A 23,938-nucleotide genomic window follows, 5' to 3' on the forward strand; every position below is an offset into this window, starting at 1 on the left:
AACCACTATTCCTTCAAACATACCCAATTTTGCTTTCCCAGATAATGTTCTCGACTTCCACACATTCTTCAAGGCTCCCAGGATTTTCGCTCCCTCCCCCACCCTATGATTCACTTCTGCTTCCATGGTTCCATCCGCTGCCAGATCCACTCCCAGATATCTAAAATACTTCACTTCCTCCAGTTTTTCTCCATTCAAACTTACCTCCCAATTGACTTGATCCTCAACCCTACTGTACCTAATAACCTTGCTCTTATTCACATTTATTCTTAACTTTCTTCTTTCACACACTTTACCAAACTCAGTCACAAGCTTCTGCAGTTTCTCACATGAATCAGCCACCAGCGCTGTATCATCAGCGAACAACAACTGACTCACTTCCCAAGCTCTCTCATCCCCAACAGACTGCATACTTGCCCCTCTTTCCAAAACTCTTGCATTCACCTCCCTAACAACCCCATCCATAAACAAATTAAACACCATGGAGACATCACACACCCCTGCCGCAAACCTACATTCACTGAGAACCAATCACTTTCCTCTCTTCCTACACGTACACATGCCTTACATTCTCGATAAAAACTTTTCACTGCTTCTAACAACTTGCCTCCCACACCATATATTCTTAATACCTTCCACAGAGCATCTCTATCAACTCTATCATATGCCTTCTCCAGATCCATAAATGCTACACACAAATCCATTTGCTTTTCTAAGTATTTCTCACATACATTCTTCAAAGCAAACACCTGATCCACACATCCTCTACCACTTCTGAAACCACACTGCTCTTCCCCAATCTGATGCTCTGTACATGCCTTCACCCTCTCAATCAATACCCTCCCATACATTTAAATGTACTTAAAATAATCTAGGATTAAGTGCTTACAGCCTTACAACTTTCTTACTTGAATCCTCGACATATTTTCAGTTTATTGAAGTTAACCGAGTCACTGTGCTATTATAGCACATTCTAATTAATTTCTTTGCACACCAAGTTGAGGCATCAGGTGAGATTTGAATCTTTATTATCATGTAATCCTTCACAAACAAAATACTTCCAATGTAGCCATTCAGATATCTGTCCCATGTTCTTTCATGATAGAGGATAATTATTTTTGCAGTCATAGGTTTTAGTTTGTACTATTTGTTTATATGTATGTATTTCTCTCAGCCTGACAGCTAGCTGAGGGTACTTGGGCACTGCTGTCTTTCCTGTGCATCATTTTGGACTAAATTATATGGTAAGCCCAAAAAAGAGTGATAGTACTGTGACACTCCAAAACCACTGCAAACTACCAACCTCTGGTTGTTATCAAGTTATCTGTAGCATGAACAGGGACCTATCATTTTGCCCTGAGCTCACACTTTACCTCAGTTTTCTGTGCCTTAAAGGTGCTAGCACAATCTTATGCTTACAATATTATTAATGGCTCAGTATTGCAATCATTGGAAAGGGGCAGATGTCATAGCTGTCACCTGTTTTGATATAACGCTGGCTCTATATTTGTGCTGAATGCAAAATAGTGATGGACATAGGCTTTCTTGGTTCTTTTTGCACATACAGCTCGATGTCCAGATTATTTTACTTTTTTACTTGTTACTCTACAGAAAGTATGAGGCACTTTCTGAATCTACTAGATGCCTGTTAAGTTTCGGTTTTGACACAGTTCAAATTGAGATAGAAGTAACTTCACGTCGATGATCTATTCATGGTATAATACCGCAGTGGAAAGTGATCCAGTTTCAACCACTTCCACTCTAGCTGCCTGCAAGAATAAATTATCAGTCAAGGGACCTCTGGCAAAATTGACATACATTATGATATTTTTCAAAGCTTTAGTTCTACGGTCTCATTTCTGCTGTAGGTTGCAAATACAAATTTTTTTTGGCACAGCAAATTTTTCATATTTTATGCTGTTTTTAGGCAATGTGATGGTTCTTTGTTAACTTGGTAAATTGCTGACTATTGGTGGTTGGTCATTTCTGATGGTTTTAGATGCCACTGTGCTATCATTTTATGGGTATGTCATGTAATGTGTGATTTAAAAGCACCCTCATTTTGCAGTCTAGGTTCAGAAAATTCTTCAAAAAATCTAAATTTATTGTTGTTGCATACATTGGTCTAATCCTTTATCACATTCTTAATCTTATTACTAGTTGTTGGCACCTGCTTTCTTAGTGATAACCAAACCAGCAAGTGGTTGGTAGCTGCTGTCCTTTGGTAGCTAACCAAGCATCTGGAATTCTTTTGCATAAGATGATAAGATTGTATTTGAGTATTGACCATTGGAAGTAGGAGAAATAAGTAACTGAAATTTTTAAGGGAATATTTGCATGTCCTGTCATCCTTTGAGTCTAAGAGAAAGTACATACAGTGTAAAGAGAGTATGCTGCCTCGTGGAGCAATTACCCCATTACCTGACATCTAGAACAATCTTTCCTATTGGTCATAGTTTGTTATTTCATGTAGTCTTAACAGTGTTGATCAGTTTTGTGAAATAATTGTATCCTCATTGACTTAGCCTGCCATCATTACCCTTCCCCAACTCTCCCTTGGTCATTCTCAGGACCAGGTAAATAGGCCACTCCTTGCTCCCACTTAAAACACTTGTAAATGATGTGCATCATTATGAACTGTCATATGATTTTAACCTTTGTCTTTCTTATTTTTCAGTTTGTAATTAGTGTACATAATGATAATAAAATATTCATGTGCGAATGTTGAGAGTACACACCAGGTACAGGAGTTGCTGTATAACATCAAGATGTTACATTTGATGTCAACTGTTGCTCTTAACCAACTCGTAATTTTATCATCAGCTGCTGGTGCTTAAGTATGTGAGCAACAAGGATGTCTTTATGCGGTACCACAAGGCTCATCTTACGAGGCGCCTCATACTTGACACATCAGCAGATTCAGAGAAGGAGGAAAATATGGTTGAGTGGTAGGTGAAGAAAATGATAGTTTGAAATTGATGATTATTGCTATGGTAATGTAAAGTTTAGTGAGCATAGTTATGGTAGTATGATGTTACTTCAAGAAATGGTGTCATTTGATGGGGTAACTGTCATTGTTGTGCTGTGGTTATTGGTATGCAATGCTGTGGTAATATGGCGAGTTGCTGGCAGGGCTAGGTTAAAACAGTGTGTGCTGGGCGAGACTGCATTAGTATGATGAGTTATGAGTAAAGCTTTGAAAATTTAGTGGTGGTAGTTTGTAGCTATATGAGTGGTGAAAATGGATATGTTAGTACATTGGTTATTGAGTACAGTGAGTCTCTGGGAACATAGAGGTGAGTCATGAGTAAGACTTACCATTTTAGGCAGGGCTATCGTAGTACAATATATACTAGTTTGTAAGAAAGTATTGTATGGTCTGTTGAATATAAAATGAGAAAGTTTTCTTATAATACATCTATATATCTTTGGTGAGAACAATGGAAGTAAGGGGAGTGGGGGAGGAATGGGATGTATTTAGGGAATCAGTGATGGATTGCGCAAAAGATGCTTGTGGCATGAGAAGAGTGGGAGGTGGGTTGATTAGAAAGGGTAGTGAGTGGTGGGATGAAGAAGTAAGAGTATTAGTGAAAGAGAAGAGAGAGGCATTTGGACGATTTTTGCAGGGAAAAAATGCAATTGAGGGGGAGATGTATAAAAGAAAGAGACAGGAGGTCAAGAGAAAGGTGCAAGAGGTGAAAAAAAGGGCAAATGAGAGTTGGGGTGAGAGAGTATCATTAAATTTTAGGGAGAATAAAAAGATGTTCTGGAAGGAGGTAAATAAAGTGCGTAAGACAAGGGAGCAAATGGGAACTTCAGTGAAGGGCGCAAATGGGGAGGTGATAACAAGTAGTGGTGATGTGAGAAGGAGATGGAGTGAGTATTTTGAAGGTTTGTTGAATGTGTTTGATGATAGAGTGGCAGATATAGGGTGTTTTGGTCGAGGTGGTGTGCAAAGTGAGAGGGTTAGGGAAAATGATTTGGTAAACAGAGAAGAGGTAGTGAAAGCTTTGCGGAAGATGAAAGCCGGCAAGGCAGCAGGTTTGGATGGTATTGCAGTGGAATTTATTAAAAAAGGGGGTGACTGTATTGTTGACTGGTTGGTAAGGTTATTTAATGTATGTATGACTCATGGTGAGGTGCCTGAGGATTGGCGGAATGCGTGCATAGTGCCATTGTACAAAGGCAAAGGGGATAAGAGTGAGTGCTCAAATTACAGAGGTATAAGTTTGTTGAGTATTCCTGGTAAATTATATGGGAGGATATTGATTGAGAGGGTGAAGGCATGTACAGAGCATCAGATTGGGGAAGAGCAGTGTGGTTTCAGAAGTGGTAGAGGATGTGTGGATCAGGTGTTTGCTTTGAAGAATGTATGTGAGAAATACTTAGAAAAGCAAATGGATTTGTATGTAGCATTTATGGATCTGGAGAAGGCATATGATAGAGTTGATAGAGATGCTCTGTGGAAGGTATTAAGAATATATGGTGTGGGAGGCAAGTTGTTAGAAGCAGTGAAAAGTTTTTATCGAGGATGTAAGGCATGTGTATGTGTAGGAAGAGAGGAAAGTGATTGGTTCTCAGTGAATGTAGGTTTGCGGCAGGGGTGTGTGATGTCTCCATGGTTGTTTAATTTGTTTATGGATGGGGTTGTTAGGGAGGTGAATGCAAGAGTTTTGGAAAGAGGGGCAAGTATGAAGTCTGTTGGGGATGAGAGAGCTTGGGAAGTGAGTCAGTTGTTGTTCGCTGATGTTACAGCGCTGGTGGCTGATTCATGTGAGAAACTGCAGAAGCTGGTGACTGAGTTTGGTAAAGTGTGTGAAAGAAGAAAGTTAAGAGTAAATGTGAATAAGAGCAAGGTAATTAGGTACAGTAGGGTTGAGGGTCAAGTCAATTCGGAGGTGAGTTTGAATGGAGAAAAACTGGAGGAAGTGAAGTGTTTTAGATATCTGGGAGTGGATCTGGCACCGGATGGAACCATGGAAGCGGAAGTGGATCATAGGGTGGGGGAGGGGGCGAAAATTCTGGGAGCCTTGAAGAATGTGTGGAAGTCGAGAACATTATCTCGGAAAGCAAAAATGGGTATGTTTGAAGGAATAGTGGTTCCAACAATGTTGTATGGTTGCGAGGCGTGGGCTATGGATAGAGTTGTGAGCAGGAGGATGGATGTGCTGGAAATGAGATGTTTGAGGACAATGTGTGGTGTGAGGTGGTTTGATCAAGTAAGTAACGTAAGGGTAAGAGAGATGTGTGGAAATAAAAAGAGTGTGGTTGAGAGAGCAGAAGAGGGTATTTTGAAATGGTTTGGGCACATGGAGAGGATGAGTGAAGAAAGATTGACCAAGAGGATATATTTGTCGCCGAGGTGGAGGGAGCAAGGAGAAGTGGGAGACCAAATTGGAGGTGGAAAGATGGAGTGAAAAAGATTTTGTGTGATCGGGGCCTGAACATGCAGGAGGGTGAAAGGAGGGCAAGGAATAGAGTGAATTGGAGCGATGTGGTATACCGGGGTTGACGTGCTGTCAGTGGATTGAATCAAGGCATGTGAAGCGTCTGGGGTAAACCATGTAAAGCTGTGTAGGTATGTATATTTGCGTGTGTGGACGTATGTATATACATGTGTATGGGGGTGGGTTGGGCCATTTCTTTCGTCTGTTTCCTTGCGCTACCTCGCAAACGCGGGAGACAGCGACAAAGCAAAAAAAAAAAAAAAATATATATATATATCTTTGGGATAGAGGAGAAAAATATTACCCACATATCTCCTGTTTAGGTAGGGGTAGGACCTGGGGTTGGAAATCCTCCACCCCTGTATTAACTTTATTTAAGTAGAAACAGAAGGGGCTAAGTGAAGATTTTTCCTCAAAGGCTAAGGTAGTTGTTTTTGCTGCTGCCTTTCATGGGTGAGAAAAGTCAGTTATGTATAAGATATATATATAAATTCTTGTACCATACAAAATCTATATATGAAGTAATGTTTTCTGGTTTCAAACACGTTATGCAGGCTTCGAGAAGTTGGCATGCCTGCAGACTATGTCAACAAGCTAGCAAGAATGTTTCAAGACATTAAAGTATCTGAGGATCTCAATCAACAGTTTAAGGAAAGTATTCGAACTACCACTAAGTCAAGTGTAGCAGGTGAGGAACTTACAACTACAGTATTTTATAAATATAACTTGTGGGTACTCATGTTTTTTAAGTTGCAACTTGTGGTTTCTCATGTTTCTTTCACATCCATGAACACTAATTGTAACTATATCAGCTATAGTTCACATGCTATTCCTTCATTAGCCATTCCTCTTGCATCCTTTGTGCTCATTATATGATTATTATGAACTTAAGTTCATACATTGTCACTATCACTCATTGTTCACCATCATCTTTGCTTCATACATTGTCATTATCATCCACATTCACTCTTTATCAGCTTTGTTCATGCTTTGTCTGCCCCATTCACTTTTTTCAACTTTTATTCTTGCTTTGTCATGATCATTCACTCTATCAGGTTTTGATTATACTTTGTCATGATCATTGACTGTTCAGTATCAGGTTTTGATTATACTTTGTCACAATCATTGATTGTTCAGTATGAGTTTTGTTTCATACATTGTCAACATTATCTGCTTTTGTTCCTATTTAGTAACTATCACCTCTTGTTCCTATTTTGTCACTTCCATCTTTGATCACTCTCTATCAGCTTTTCCTATTTTTTCATAACCTTTGATCACTCTCTATCAGCTTTTCCTATTTTGTCATCACCTTTGATCACTCTCTCATTATCAGCTTTTGTTCTATTTTGTCACCATTACCTTTGTTCTCTCATTATCTGCTTTTGTTCATACAGTGCCACCATCATCCATTGCCCATTTTATCAGCTGTTGCTCATACATTGTCACATTCCTTTATTCTTCATTCATTATCAGCTCATGTTTGTGCATTGTTACCATCATCTGTTGGCCACTCATTTGTAGCTTTTATGAACAGTTATCATCTTGGGTTTTCCACTTATTAGGAATTGTTAATACATTAGCATAACCATTGCCAATTTGTAATTAGATTTTTGTGTACACTTTGCCGTTTTACCACTTGTTCATTCACTCATTATCAGCCATTGTTTATACATTTCAATCATTATTCATTGTTCACTTATTAAGTTTTAGGTTTATTCAGATGTCTTTTAGCCGCTTCTGCTTATCACCTATTATTTATATATTATCAGTCCCCTTTGTCCATTCCTAAGCAGCTTTTTCTTTCTTGGATGATTACCATCAACAATTGTCTAACCATCATTTGCTTTTGTTCTTGTTTTCACCTTATTTGTCACATTCCTCTCTCTCTCTAAGTATTTGCTTTTCACTTTAACAGCCATTATTCAGTTATTACCATTTTTTTTCATAATTGCCATTTCCCACATTGGCAAGGTAGCACCAGGAACAGATGAAGAAAGGCCACATCTGCTATTCACATATTTTCATTTTACCAGCTATTTTCTACTCATCACCTGCTCTTGCTCACACACTGTCACCATCATACCAACCATTGTCTACTTATCAGCATTTCTTCATAAATGTTCAGAACTTACCTGTGTTCATTATCACCTATCTTTTTTTTTTTTTTTTGTTCAAGACCATTTGTTCTTGTATCATGTGTTTTAGAAATAGACTCTTCTTTGTTTGCTGTTTCTCATGTTAACAAGGTAGCAATAGGAACAAAGAAATAACCTCATTTGCTCATATCTGTTCTTTAGCTGTCATGTGTAATGCGCCACATCTTCAGCCAGTCCTTGTAGACCTTTCTAAGGTTTTCTCTGACAACTTTATATTCCCTGGTTCATTCCACTGATGGCACATTACTCCTTGTATATTACATCACTCCAAGTTGCCCCATCCTGTGCAAACCTTATACCCTTCTGCTTGTTCAAACCCTTAGCACTTGGAACCTTTTCTATTTCTTCTGTCTGTCTCCAGTTCAGTCTCACATTTCTCCTTGTTCCCTCCACGATTTTTTTTTGTATGGTGTTTCCCATGCTAACATGGAATAACATCCTCCTCCCCCCTCATGTGTGCGAGGTAGCGCTAGGAAAAGACAACAAAGGCCCCATTCGTTCACACTCAGTCTCTAGCTGTCATGTAATAATGCCCGAAACCACAGCTCCCTTTCCACATCCAGGCCCCACAGAACTTTCCATGGTTTACCCCAGATGCTTCACATGCCTTGATTCAATCCATTGACAGCACGTCGACCCCGGTATACCACATCGATCCAATTCACTCTATTCCTTGCCCGCCTTTCACCCTCCTGCATGTTCAGGCCCCGATCACTCAAAACCTATTTCACTCCATCTTTCCACCTCCAATTTGGTCTCCCACTTCTCGTTCCCTCCACCTCAGACACATATATCCTCTTGGTCAATCTTTCCTCACTCATTCTCTCCATGTGCCCAAACCATTTCAAAACACCCTCTTCTGCTCTCCCAACCATGCTCTTTTTATTTCCACACATCTCTCTTACCCTTACATTACTTACTCAATCAAACCACCTCACACCGCATATTGTCCTCAAACATCTCATTTCCAGCACATCCACCCTCCTGTGCACAATTCTATCCATAGCCCACGTCTCACAACCATACAACATTGTTGGAACCACTATTCCTTCAAACATACCCAATTTTGCTTTCCCAGATAATGTTCTCGACTTCCACACATTCTTCAAGGCTCCCAGGATTTTCGCTCCCTCCCCCACCCTATGATTCACTTCTGCTTCCATGGTTCCATCCGCTGCCAGATCCACTCCCAGATATCTAAAATACTTCACTTCCTCCAGTTTTTCTCCATTCAAACTTACCTCCCAATTGACTTGATCCTCAACCCTACTGTACCTAATAACCTTGCTCTTATTCACATTTATTCTTAACTTTCTTCTTTCACACACTTTACCAAACTCAGTCACAAGCTTCTGCAGTTTCTCACATGAATCAGCCACCAGCGCTGTATCATCAGCGAACAACAACTGACTCACTTCCCAAGCTCTCTCATCCCCAACAGACTGCATACTTGCCCCTCTTTCCAAAACTCTTGCATTCACCTCCCTAACAACCCCATCCATAAACAAATTAAACACCATGGAGACATCACACACCCCTGCCGCAAACCTAGATTCACTGAGAACCAATCACTTTCCTCTCTTCCTACACGTACACATGCCTTACATTCTCGATAAAAACTTTTCACTGCTTCTAACAACTTGCCTCCCACACCATATATTCTTAATACCTTCCACAGAGCATCTCTATCAACTCTATCATATGCCTTCTCCAGATCCATAAATGCTACACACAAATCCATTTGCTTTTCTAAGTATTTCTCACATACATTCTTCAAAGCAAACACCTGATCCACACATCCTCTACCACTTCTGAAACCACACTGCTCTTCCCCAATCTGATGCTCTGTACATGCCTTCACCCTCTCAATCAGTACCCTCCCATATAATTTACCAGGAATACTCAACAAACTTATACCTCTGTAATTTGAGCACTCACTCTTATCCCCTTTGCCTTTGTACAATGGCACTATTCAAGCATGTGTATATATGTATATGTCTGTGTGTATGTATATGTATACATTGAGATGTATAGGTATGTATATTTGCGTGTGTGGACGTGTATGTATATACATGTGTATGTAGGTGGGTTGGGCCATTCTTTCGTCTGTTTCCTTGCGCTACCTTGCTAGTGCAGGAGACAACGACAAAGCAAAACAAATAAATAAATCGATGTTTCAACATAAATTACACCACATATGCAAGTTTGTTGGGTTGTTTGAAAAAAATTGAAACATAAACAATATTTGTGATATGTATTGCATCGTATCTCTATAGAATAACATATTGCATTGTAGATAGTGTGATATTTTGTATGATCATCACCTGCTACCAGTTCACAGCTCAGTACTTATTTATGGTACATATTGTCACAGTTATTTTGATGTATATATTCAACAGCTGCTACCAGAACACAGCTCCAAAACTTAAACTGCTATTTGTTGTACATACTGCATCACATATTGTGTTATAAAATGTGATTTGCAGCTGCTGCCTGTGCACAGCCCCAGTACTTAGAGTATATATGTGGTACCTATTGTGATATGTATTATGATGTACAGCTGCTACTAGTACACAGCCCCATTACGTAAAGGACAGTTATTTAGAGGCAATATACGGTATCTATGATTTAAGGATACAGGATGTTTGAGTGTTGATATCTTTTCAATCATTTTTTTTCTTTCTTATTCTTAGATAATCTTAATATAAAAATATTGAATGCCGGGGCATGGGCAAGAGGTAGTGATCGAGTAGCAGTCAGCTTACCCATGGAGCTAGAGGACTTCATACCTGAAGTTGAAGACTTCTATCGGAAGAAACATTCAGGACGCAAGCTTCAGTGGCATCATCACATGTCAAATGGCACAGTAAGTATTTATGTACTCAGAAGCTTCTTCCTCAATACTATTTCTTATTTATTCATCAATGTGTATTTAGTAATTGTATCAAATGTATTTATTAAGCTTGTTTGTGAAGGTTAATCTCAAAAGTTTTTGAGCTTTTGCAAATCTTTTCCCAACCATATAGTGATATTAGCTTGATCTTTCATGCACTTTGTGTTCCAGTGTTCAGTAAGTTCCCACATGTATGACTCAGTTGTTAGTGCAAAGGATGGTGCTTTGTATAGATATTGCTTAAAGTTGGAAAACTAAGAGAAAGCTACTGTGATATAATCTTTTGGCAAACTTTTTTACCCATTCTATAGACATTTGAGCACATTATTTTTGTGCTGACCTTGTGCCCAGCCATCCTTTTAAGTATGCTTAGGTTGCACACGACAAGCATCTGTTATCACAACTAGCATCACATAACTTGTATATGATGAGGTTTATTTTAAACAAATGTATACAATGATGTGGCACCAGGAATAAGAAAAGAAAGGCTGTATCCACTCACATCCATTCTTTAGCTGTCATGTGTGACACAGCAAAACAACAGCTCCCTGTCAACATCCAGTCCCCACAGACCGTTCTGTGGTTTACCCAGATGCCTCACATGCCTTGGTTCAGTCTATTGACAGTTTGTTGATCCCAGTATACCGCATCGTTCCAGTTTGCCTAATCCCTTGCAAGCCTTTCACTCTTCTGCATGTTCAGTCCCCAGTCATTCAAAATGTTTTTCTCGCAGTCCTTCCATCTCCAGTTTGGTACCTGTTTATCCTTGTTACCCCCACTTCTGACATATATCCTCTTTCTCAACCTTTCCTCACTCATGCTTTCCATATGTCCAAACCATTTCAGCACAATCTCTTCAGCTTTCTCAACTACACATTTTATCACCACACCTCACACTTACCCTTTCATTACTTACTTGATCAAACTGCCTTCCATCACTTATTGTCCTCAGACAATTAATTCCCAACACATCCCTCCTCCTCCAAACAGCCTTATCTATAGTCCATGCCTAGCATCCGTACAGTAGTGATGGGACTAGTGTACCTTCAAACATATGCATATTTGCCCTTCCAGATAACATTTTCTCTCCAGACATTTTTCAGTGTTCCCAAAGCCTTTTCCCCCAACTCACCCATGACTTTCTTCTGCTTCCATGGATCCATTCTCTGCCAGGTATCTAAAACACTTCCCCTCCTCCAGTTCTTCATTCAAACTGACATTCCAACTAACTTGTCCTTAATCCCTGCTCTACCTAATAACCTTGCTTTTATTCACATTTTCCCTCAACTTCCTCCTTTCACACACTCTTCCCAACTTAGTCACCAACTTCTGCAATTTCTCAATCAAATCTGCCACAAGTGCTGTATCATTAGCAAACAGCAAATGACTCAAGTCCCAGGCTTTCTCATCCCCCAAAGATTGTATACTCACTCATCTCTCCAAGATTTTCACATTTAACTCTCTCACCACCCTATCCTTGAACAAATTGAACAATCATGTTGACATCAAACACCCATTAAGCACACCAACCTGCTCTTGGAAAAATTCACTCTCTTCTTCCTACTTGTATACATCCCCTACATCCTTGATAAAAATTTCTCACTGCTTGTTGGAGCTTTCCTCCCATGCCGTATATTCTTAAGACATTTCACATGACATCACTACTAATTCTGTCATATGCTTTCTCCAGATCCATGAATGCCACATACAGATCCATCTGTTTCTTGAAGTATTTCTTACACACATTCTTTCAAGCAAATGTCTGATCTACACATTGTCAACCACTTCTGAAACCACACTGCACCTCCTCAATCTGATGCTCAGTACATGCCCTCATCTTCTCACTCAATAACCTCTCATACAACTTACTAGATACTCGTCTTTATACCCCATGTCTTTATACATGAGCACCAAACATGCATTCTGCCAATCCTTAGGCACCTCACCATGATCCATACATTCGTTGAAAATTCTTAACAACCAATTTACAACATTCACCCCCTTTATTTGTAAATTCAATTGCAATACTAACCAATACTGCCACCTTGCTGCATTTCATCCTATGTTAGGCTTTCATCCCCTCTTTTCTCTTAATCAGACATTTCTCCATGACTCTTGCCTCACATACCACCCCAACCCAAACACCCTCCATGTACCACCCTATCATCAAACTCTTAACAGACCTTCAAAATACTTACTCCTTATCCTCCTCACTTTATCACTACCTGTTACCACTTCCCCTTTTGCCCCTTTCACCGATATTCCTATTTGTTCTCTTGTTTTTGCACATTATCAACCTTCCAGAACATATTATTATTAAAGTTTTCTGATATTTGCTCACCCCAACTCTCATATGCCTTCTTTTTCAACCCCTTCCCCTTCCTCTCAACTTCCTGCCACTTTCTCTGATACATCCCCAATCATTTGCACTCCTTCCTTGTAAGTACTGCCTAGACACCTTTCTTTAGTCTTTTAGCTTTACTTTTTCATCCCACCACTCTACCCTTTAATATTTAAGGAAGCAGTACAGGCTGATTAGCCTGTTCTGTTTCCTAAAATACCTCCCTTTCCTCAACCACTCCCCTTGCTTCATTTATTCTCATCTTTTGCCATTCTACACTCAGTCTCTCTTGATATTTCTCCATGCAAAAAGTCTCTTTTGCAAGCTCTAATATTACTATCAGCACTTTCTTCTAACTGACATTGTTTCTTCTCATCCGAAAACCTCTGTGTTATAGCCATTATAACAAGGGTTTACGCTGGCATATTATTGATGATACTAAGGTAAAGTATCATTTTATTCTCATAACAGCTGTTTGTACTGGCAAAAGGACATTGATATTGGTGTTTGTAATCTGATATGTCTAACTGTGATTGAGATTGTGAATTAGGTTATGTGTTGAACATTAGTATTAATTGGTCATTGTTATTAAGGTCTTGATAATGCACAATATTTTTTAATGTGATGTTAACTTCTTGGTGTCCTTTCCCAACAGATCACATTTTCCAACAACATGGGACGATATGACCTGGATGTAACCACCTTTCAAATGGCTGTAATGTTTGCTTGGAATCAGCGGACGCACGACAAGATTTCTTTTGACAATCTTCGCCTTGCCACTGAGCTTCCTGATCCTGAGTTACGACGGACATTATGGGTAGATTGCTTGTGATGATAATTATTTAATATCTGTTTGTCCTTTATAGTTCATCTGTACATATTTGCCTTAACCTCAGTTTGGTATAGAGAAGGAAGAAAATAAAGAAAAGAAGGAAATGATAGACAGAGGTGATTAGTTTGGTGCTAAAAGATAAGTTAGTGAGATATGGAAGTGGTGCAGAGATTTGGCTGTTGGCATAGTGTAGGTAATATGTGGAATAGGGGAAGAAAGAAAAAGTTGAAATGAAAGGTGTAAAAGAAAGTATACTCTTACTTGCAGAAGAATCAGAATCAGAGAATAGGCGAGGAGTTATAGAGAACTTGAAGAGGAAGTGTGGCAAAAGTATCCAAAAACTATATATATGATTAAAGTTTTGATAAGAAAGAATGTGAAGTAGGCCATGAGAAAAAAAATATAGAAGCCCTGGATGTTAGATAAATGACAAGTAAAATTATTGATTTTGTGGAGTAAACTAAAAACAGGAAAAAAGTATATTATGAATTTTTAGAATTGATATATGATGACTAATGTCTTGGGAGGTTCAAGGATATTTTTAATTGTATATTAAAAGAAGAGATGCCAGAATAAATTGTAGAGCCCATCTGAGTAGGATGTGAGAAAGTTTTGAGAGAATGAAGTAAATAATATTGGTATTAAAGCTGGCTGTCATTTATAAAGTATGAGATAGCATGTTAAGAGTGATATGGGCAAGTAAAAATAATTTTGAAGTAAATGGTTGATTAGATGAGGTGCAGGGAAAAATCAAAGTGCAAACACTTGAGTTTGTGAAATAATGAATGATTGAGGTAATAGTGTGGATAAGTGTAGAAGTGCTGATTGACTTTAATCTTCAGTACAGATTTAGCATGGATCATTGTGCATCTCAGAGGGGAAATGAGGTACTTGATGTGTGCGATATAGACCAAAAATTAGAAATGACCAAATAAATTCCCTTTTTGCAGCTCATGATAGATCAAGCAAGTTAAAGATAGTGTTAGAAAATTCTAGAAAATCAGATCAAATGAATTTTTTCAAGGTTCCATATGTATGGTAAAGGAATATTGGACTTATGATAGACTGCAGGTTTGGGAAAAAAAATGGATGTGGACAAGTGCAGGACTCCCTATATGGAGAAAAGAAGAGACTGAATGTTTGACTAGTTTAGCTCTCCTTGTATGTAAAAATGTTAAGTCCAGGTAGTTTGTACCAATGCTAGTGATCTTTATTGTATGAGAAAAAGATCAGGGTCAGTCATGAATTAGTTATTACAGTACCCATTTGTACTGTATGGGGAGAGTTTTTGACAATTGCATCTGCGTTAACTGGTTTAAGGGATGATAGATTTGTTAGTAATTTCTCAAATGGTTTATATTGTGCTCATAATTTAATCATCACATTTTCTCTCCCTCAATCAGTCATTGGTAGCATTCCCAAAAATGAAACGTCAAGTTCTCAGTATGTCTGGTGAGGTGACATCTCCCAAAGATTTCACTGAAAACACTCTCTTCTGGGTCAACCAAGAGTTCGCCCCAATGTGAGTATTGCCTGAGATGATGTTCCACATATGCTTTCCCACTTTTCACCCTTAATTCACAATTTTGAGGAAAATGCTGAGAATTTATAGAATTTACAAGGTCACATATTCTAGCCCAGATGTGGACTTTCGTCCTTGACTGGAGCCTTAAGTACAAAAAAAAAGAAACCCACACGTACTTTGAAAAGCTTTCCTTACTGTCATTTAGACTGCTGACCATGCACAAAAGTGTAAGGACATTACTTCACACACATTTGTATTATCTACGGAAATGGTCATGTGACATTTACTGAGTCAGGAATCTTCCCATGGTCATATAATACTAATATATTAATTCATATTGTTGGTCAAAGAAGTGGATACATGAGCATTTTTCAGTAGCCATATGATCAGTCAATTTTTGCTCACTGATTACACTAATCCATCAAATGCCACGTGGAGCTTAACCTATTTATTGTGCATGTGATTTTTTTCAGTTTCCCTGTTGTGCTAAAATAGAAAAAAATAATTTCTTAGAATTAATTTTAGGGAAACATTTTCTACAAAATTGTCCAGTCTTGTATATGCAAGTTACATAAACTTATATTTCATAACTTTTATATATATATATATATAACAAGGCACAGAAAATCTATCAAAACTATTGTTTTTTCATTCTGATTTAAGAATAAGCAGTTGTACTTAAGAAGAAATATATTTACCAGATAGGCCAACCCCAAGTAAGGATGGGATGGTGAGGTAGGGGTATGCACCACAGATTTAGCAAGTTCCTAATCTATCTACAGCTCTGATGCCAGTTCCAACTCCCTCAAGGGGGTGGCCACAGCAATATAGTTCCCATAACTATTGAACTCCAGTGCTGCTTCTTAGCCTTTAGTGCCTCATCCTCCATAACTATTGAACTCCAGTGCTGCTTCTTAGCCTTTAGTGCCTCACCCTTAACAGTCCACTGGCAGAAGGCAACTCTAGCATTGTGTTTGCAGAGGCTCCTACCTCAAGTTTCTACTGACTAATTCTACCTAATACTCCTACCTGCTACTACAACCTAATATTTCAGTCTGAATGCTCCTACCTTATACTTCTATCTACTGCTCCTGCCATTTTTCAAAAAGGCAGTGTTGGCGCATAGTGCTCATCACAGGAAAATCTAGAGCTACAATAATGGCCTGTGTGAGTTAGGTGTTGTCAAGTATTCTGCACGACAAGGAGAGATTGTATGTTTGTGGACAGAATGCCGGTAGTCCATGTGTGGGTGAAGCAGAAAGAAAAGACATCTACCTGTCAGAGGAGTTCAACTTGGCAACCACTGAAGTGCTGACTCATTACATAACCATCCTTAACCCTCCCAATACCAAAGTGGATTGCTTTGGTAATATACCTCCCTAGTCATTGGCTGCCTACTATGCCTGCCAGTTTCTACCGACTGCATGTCAGCATGTTGCCCCATGTATACCACATTGCTCAAATTCACTTTATCCCATGCATGCCTTTCACCTTCCTACATATTCAGGCCCCGAGCACTCAAAATCTTTATCACTCCATCCTTCTATTTAAGGTTCTCTGACTGTCACCATAAAGCTACTTCAAATGAGGCAGATTTGCCCTCATCTGATATTGATAGAATTTCAACACATTGCCTCTTTTTTACTTGTAACATGCTTCCCCTTCTCACCACTGCCCTCAGCAATATCATTTAGACACTTCTTAAATGTCATTATAAGAGCAAAATATGGGCAAAAATCACAAATACATACCTGCCACTTGTGTTTTCTAGCAACATGATAAGTCCTCCAGGCAGCTGTAGTGACCCATCCATTTTTTGGGCTGCCTTCAGTGATAAGCAGGCAGAGCTAACAGTATGCTCATATTTCAATTTGTGGTGAGAAATTATATATGTAGATTGCTGTTCATAGCACATTGCTACATCAAGTATATTGATGTCCATACCACTAAAAGGGTTAAAACAAGCCAGCCAGTCATCAGAATATACACATTTGTCCATCAGGTACACTCAGTTATAAGAATTTGTAGCTTTCTCAGTCAGCATTGGACCTTCCAGTAGTTTTATTTTAAACTAATCATCCCACTTATGTTGCCTTACCTTATGTATACCTTGGGTATTGCAGTAGAGTTTATTAAGAAAGAAGGTGACTGTGTTGTTGATTGGTTGGTAAGGGTATTCAATGTATGCATGGATCATGCATGCATAGTGCCATTGTACAAAGGCAAAGGGGATAAAGGTGAGTGTTCAAACTACAGAGGCATAAGTTTGTTGTTGAGGATTCATGGGAAATTGTATGGGAGGGTATTGATTGAGAGGGTGAAGGCTTGTACTGAGCATCAAATTGGGGAAGAGCAGTGTAGTTTCAGAAGTGGTAGAGGATATGTGGATCAAGTGTTTATATACATAGACACCCTTATACATATCAACATATACATACATACACATACACAGACATATGCTTATATACACATGTACATATTCATACTTGCTTGCCTTCATCTATTCCTGTCACTGCCCTGCCCCGCAAGAAATGGCATTGCTGCTGCTACTAACCCCCCACCCACCCACCCCCAGGTAGCACCAGGAAAACAGACAAAATGGCCACATTCATATGCACCCTCAGTTTCTAGCTGTTATGTGTAATGCACCAAAATTACAGCTCCCAGACCACATTCAGGACTCAGACCTTGTCATGGTTTACCTCAGACGTTTAATATGCCCTGGTTAAATCCATTGACAGCTTATCAGCCCCGGTGTACCACATTGTTCCAATTCACTCTATTCTTTGCACGCATCTCACCCTCCTGTTATTCAGACTCCTGTTGCTCAAAATCTTTTATCACTTCATACTTACACCTCCAATTTGGTCTCCTGCTTGTCCTTGTTTCCTCCACCTCTGACACATATATCCTCTTTGTCAATTTTTCCTTACTTGTTCTCTCCATATGTCCAAGCCATTTTAACACACCCTCTTCTACTCTCTCAACTACACTCTTTTTATTTCCACACATCTCTCTTACCCTTTCATTACTTTCTCGATCAAACCACCTTACACCACACTGTGTCCTCAAACATTTCATATCCAGCACATCCACCCTTCTCCGTACAACCCTATCTATAACCCATACCTCGCAACCATATAACATTGTTTGAATTACTATTCCTTCAAACATACCCATTTTTGCTCTCTGAGGTAATGCTCTTTCCTTCCACACATTCTTCATCACTCCCAGAACCTTTGCCCCCTCCCCTGCCCTGTGACTCACTTCTACTTCCATGGTTCCATCCACTGCTAAGTCCACTCCTAGGTATGTTAAACACTTCTCTTCCTCCAGTTTTTTCAAACTTACATCCCTGTTAACGTGTCCCTCAACCCTACTGAACCCAATAACCGTGCTCTTATTCACATTTACTCTGAACTTTCTCCTTTCACACACTTTTCCAAAGTCAGTCCCCAGCTTCTGCAGTTTCTCACTTGAATCAGCCACCATGATATATATATATATATATATATATATATATATATATATATATATATATATATATATATATATATATATATATATATTATTATTATATTATTATTTATTTTTTATTATACTTTGTCGCTGTCTCCTGCGTTTGCGAGGTAGCGCAAGGAAACAGACGAAAGAAATGGCCCAACCCACCCCCATACACATGTATATACATACGTCCACACATGCAAATATACATACCTGCACAGCTTTCCATGGTTTACCCCAGACACTTCACATGCCTTGATTCAATCCACTGACAGCACGTCAACCCCGGTATACCACATCGCTCCAATTCACTCTATTCCTTGCCCTCCTTTCACCCTCCTGCATGTTCAGGCCCCGATCACACAAAATCTTTTTCACTCCATCTTTCCACCTCCAATTTGGTCTCCCTCTTCTCCTCGTTCCCTCCACCTGCGACACATATATCCTCTTGGTCAATCTTTCCTCACTCATTCTCTCCATGTGACCAAACCATTTGAAAACATCCTCTTCTGCTCTCTCAACCACGCTCTTTTTATTTCCACACATCTCTCTTACCCTTACGTTACTTACTCGATCAAACCACCTCACACCACACATTGTCCTCAAACATCTCATTTCCAGCACATCCATCCTCCTGCGCACAACTCTATCCATAGTCCACGCCTCGCAACCATACAACATTGTTGGAACCACTATTCCTTCAAACATACCCATTTTTGCTTTCCGAGATAATGTTCTCGACTTCCACACATTCTTCAAGGCTCCCAGAATTTTCGCCCCCTCCCCCACCCTATGATCCACTTCCGCTTCCATGTTTCCATCCGCTGCCAGATCCACTCCCAGATATCTAAAACACTTCACTTCCTCCAGTTTTTCTCCATTCAAACTCACCTCCCAATTGACTTGACCCTCAACCCTACTGTACCTAATAACCTTGCTCTTTTTCACATTTACTCTTAACTTTCCTCTTTCACACACTTTACCAAACTCAGTCACCAGCTTCTGCAGTTTCTCACATGAATCAGCCACCAGCGCTGTATCATCAGCGAACAACAACTGACTCACTTCCCAAGCTCTCTCATCCCCAACAGACTTCATCCTTGCCCCTCTTTCCAAAACTCTTGCATTCACCTCCCTAACAACCCCATCCATAAACAAATTAAACAACCATGGAGACATCACACACCCCTGCCACAAACCTACATTCACTGAGAACCAATCACTTTCCTCTCTTCCTACACGTACACATGCCTTACATCCTCAATAAAAACTTTTCACTGCTTCTAACAACTTGCCTCCCACACCATATATTCTTAATACCTTCCACAGAGCATCTCTATCAACTCTATCATATGCCTTCTCCAGATCCATAAATGCTACATACAAATCCATTTGCTTTTCTAAGTATTTCTCACATACATTCTTCAAAGCAAACACCTGATCCACACATCCTCTACCACTTCTGAAATATATATATATATATATATATATATATATATTCTTTATTTGTTTATTATACTTTGTCCGTCTGCTGCGTTAGCGAGATAGTGCAAGGAAACAGACGAAAGAATGGCCCAACCCACCTACATACACATGTATATACATACACGTCCACACATGCACATATACATACCTATACATCTCAAGTGTTTTAGATGTCTGGGAGTGGATCTGGCAGCGGATGGAACCATGGAAGCGGAAGTGGATCATAGGGTGGGGGAGGGGGCGAAAATTCTGGGAGCCTTGAAGAATGTGTGGAAGTCGAGAACATTATCTTGGAAAGCAAAAATGGGTATGTTTGAAGGAATAGTGTTTCCAACAATGTTGTATGGTTGCGAGGCGTGGGCTATGGATAGAGTTGTGCGCAGGAGGATGGATGTGCTGGAAATGAGATGTTTGAGGACAATGTGTCGTGTGAGGTGGTTTGATCGAGTAAGTAACATAAGGGTAAGAGAGATGTGTGGAAATAAAAAGAGCGTGGTTGAGAGAGCAGAAGAGGGTGTTTTGAAATGGTTTGGGCACATGGAGAGAATGAGTGAGGAAAGATTGACCAAGAGGATATATGTGTCGGAGGTGGAGGGAACGAGGAGAAGAGGGAGACCAAATTGGAGGTGGAAAGATGGAGTGAAAAAGATTTTGTGTGATCGGAGCCTGAACATGTAGGAGGGTGAAAGGAGGGCAAGGAATAGAGTGAATGTGAAGCGTCTGGGGTAAACCATGGAAAGCTGTGTAGGTATGTATATTTTGCATGTGTGGACATATGTATATACATGTGTATGGGGGTGGGTTGGGCCATTTCTTTCGTCTGTTTCCTTGCGCTACCTCGCAAACGCGGGAGACAGCGACAAAGCAAAATACTTCCCACGTATTCCCTGCGTGTCGTAGAAGGCGACTAAAAGGGGAGGGAGCGGGTGGCTGGAAATCCTCCCCTCTCGTTTTTTTTTTATTTTCCAAAAGAAGGAACAGAGAAGGGGGCCAGGTGAGGATTTTCCCTCTAAGGCCCAGTCCTCTGTTCTTAACGCTACCTCGCAAACGTGGGAAATGGCGAATAGTATGAAAAAATATATATATATATATATATATATATATATATATATATATATATATATATATATATATATACACACACAGACATATACATATACATACACATGTACATAATTCATACTGTCTGCCCTTATTCCTGTCGCCACCCCGCCACACATGAAATAACAACCTCCTCCCCCAGCATGTGTGCGAGGTAGCGCTAGGAAAAGACAACAAAGGCCCCATTCGTTCACACTCAGTCTCTAGCTGTCATGTATAATGCACCGAAACCACAGCTCCCTTTCCACATCCAGGCCCCACAGAACTTTCCATGGTTTACCCCAGACGCTTCACATGCCCTGGTTCAATCCATTGACAGCACGTCAACCCCGGTATACCACATCGTTCCAGTTCACTCTATTCCTTGCACGCCTTTCACCCTCCTGCATGTTCAAGCCCCGATCACTCAAGAGCTTTTTCACTCCATCTTTCCACCTCCAATTTGGTCTCCCACTTCTCCTCGTTCCCTCCACATCTAACACATATATCCTCTTTGTCAATTGTTCCTCACTCATTCTCTCCATGTGACCAAACCATTCAAAACACCCTCTTCTGCTCTCTCAACCACACTCTTTTTATTACCATACATTCTCTTACCCTTTCATTACTTACTCGATCAAACCACATATTGTCCTCAGATATCTCATTTCCAGCACACCCACCCTCCTCTGCACAACTTTATCTATAGCCCACACCTTACAACCATATAACATTGTTGGAACCACTATTCCTTCAAACATACCCTTTTTTGCTTTCCAAGATTAACGTTCTCGACATCCACACATTTTTCAACGCTCCCACAACTTTCGTCCCGTCCCCCACTGTATGATTCACTTCTGCTTCCATGGTTCCATCCACTGCCAAATCCACTCCCAGATATCTAAAACACTTCACTTCTTCCAGTTTTTCTCCATTCAAACTTGCCTCCCAATTGACCTGTCCGTCAACCCTACTGTACCTAATAACCTTGCTCTTATTCACATTTACTCTCAGCTTTCCTCTTTCACACACTTTACCAGACTCAGTCACCAGCTTCAGCAATTTCTCACCCGAATCAGCCACCAGTGCTGTATCAACAGCGAACAACAACTTACTCACTTCCCAAGCTCTCTCATCCAAAACAGAATGCATACTTGCCCCTCTTTTTAAAACTCTTGCATTCACCTCCCTAACAACCCCATCCTTAAACAAATTAAACAACCATGGAGACATCACACACCCCTGCTGCAAACCAACATTCGCTGAGAACTAATCACTTTCCTCTCTTCCTACTCGAACACATGCCTTACATCCTTGATGAAAACTTTTCACTGCTTCTAGCAACTTACCTCCCACACCATATACTCTCCATACCTTCCGTAAAGCATCCCTATAATCTCTGTCATATGCCTTCTCCAGATCTATAAATGCTACATAAAAATCCATCTGTTTTTCTAAGTATTTCTCACATACATTCTTCAAAGCAAACACTTGATCCACACATCTACCACTTCTAAAACCACACTGCTCTTCCCCAGTCTGATGCTCTGTACATGCCTTTACCCGCGCAGTCAATACCCTCTCATATAATTTCCCAAGAATACTCAACAAACTTACACCTCTATAATCTGAACATTCACCTTTAACCCCTTTGCCTTTGTATAATGGCTTTATGCATGCATTCCACCAATCCTCAGGCACTTCACCATGAACCGTACATACTCCTTTTTTAATATATTCCACTGCAATACCATCCAAACCTGCCGGCTTTCATTTTCCACAATGCTTTCGCTACCTCTTCTCTGTTCACCAAACCATTCTCCCTGACCCTCTCACTTCGCACACCACCTCGACTAAAATACCCTATATCTGCCACTCTATCATCAAGCACATTCAACAAACCTTCAAAACACTCATTCCATTTCCTTCTCACTTCACCACTACTTGTTATTACCTCCCCATTAACCCCGTCACCGGTTCCCATTTGTTCTCTAATTTTCTCAGGATTATTCTACCATTAGGTGGGTTTTCAAACTCCAGTTGTTCAAAATATCCATTTTATATCAGTCAAGCTTTTGCCTCCACAGAGGCATCATCTGCAAAAAAAAGAGAGAAAACTGCACAATGAAATTTGGATATGAAACGTAAAACAGAAACATTTATAAGAAACAAACTCGAAAAATCCCATAGGACATAGCACATGAAGAGTAAGGGAAAACAATAAAAGCGATACAAATGAACACTATTATGACAGGTAGTATGGGCTACAACCTGCCTGGCTTTTTCTTTTGTTTCCTCTTTTAGAAATTGAAGTACAAGAGGGGGAGGGTTTCCAGCCCTTTTAGTTGCCTTCTATGACACGCAGGGATTACGGAAGTAGAATTCTTTCTCCTTTCTCAAGTTGCTGGTCTTTAAAAAACTATGCACAACTGTATTCAGTTTTATAAGTATTTGACTAATGTTAGTGATTTATTTTAACATGTAGATAACCCTAGAAGCAGTAAGTCCTATGTTACAATGTTATTATTTCCCTCCTCCCCAGAGTTCATAGCCTTCCATTGACCAGATCCCGGAAACTTTTGTGCTGATAGTATCTTTCAGTTCTCAGCCTTAGTTGTCTCTCAAGATCAAGTTGCAATGAAGTCATGAAGGTATCTGTTCACACTGCCTAAGTC

General features: G+C 39.8%; 2 protein-coding genes across 2 annotated transcripts in view; one reads left to right on the forward strand and one right to left on the reverse strand.

Moving 5' to 3' along the window:
* Cul5 (cullin 5) overlaps window positions 1-23,938 on the forward strand; it is a 110,401-nt gene that overhangs the window by 78,264 nt on the left and 8,199 nt on the right. Inside the window, exons 13-15 of the mRNA XM_071667734.1 lie at window positions 10,297-10,469; window positions 13,493-13,654; window positions 15,073-15,191. Coding sequence (XP_071523835.1) covers window positions 10,297-10,469; window positions 13,493-13,654; window positions 15,073-15,191 — 454 coding nt within the window. The remainder of the gene's footprint in view (window positions 1-10,296; window positions 10,470-13,492; window positions 13,655-15,072; window positions 15,192-23,938) is intronic.
* Window positions 21,053-23,938, reverse strand: part of Dbp45A (putative ATP-dependent RNA helicase Dbp45A) — a 56,605-nt gene continuing 53,719 nt past the window's right edge. Inside the window, exon 10 of the mRNA XM_071667735.1 lies at window positions 21,053-23,359. Within this exon, the coding sequence (XP_071523836.1) occupies window positions 23,331-23,359 (29 nt within the window). The 3' untranslated portion in view covers window positions 21,053-23,330. The remainder of the gene's footprint in view (window positions 23,360-23,938) is intronic.

Source organism: Panulirus ornatus, chromosome 12 (genome assembly GCF_036320965.1).
Source record: "Panulirus ornatus isolate Po-2019 chromosome 12, ASM3632096v1, whole genome shotgun sequence".
In the NCBI taxonomy this organism is placed as follows: Eukaryota; Metazoa; Arthropoda; class Malacostraca; order Decapoda; family Palinuridae; genus Panulirus; species Panulirus ornatus.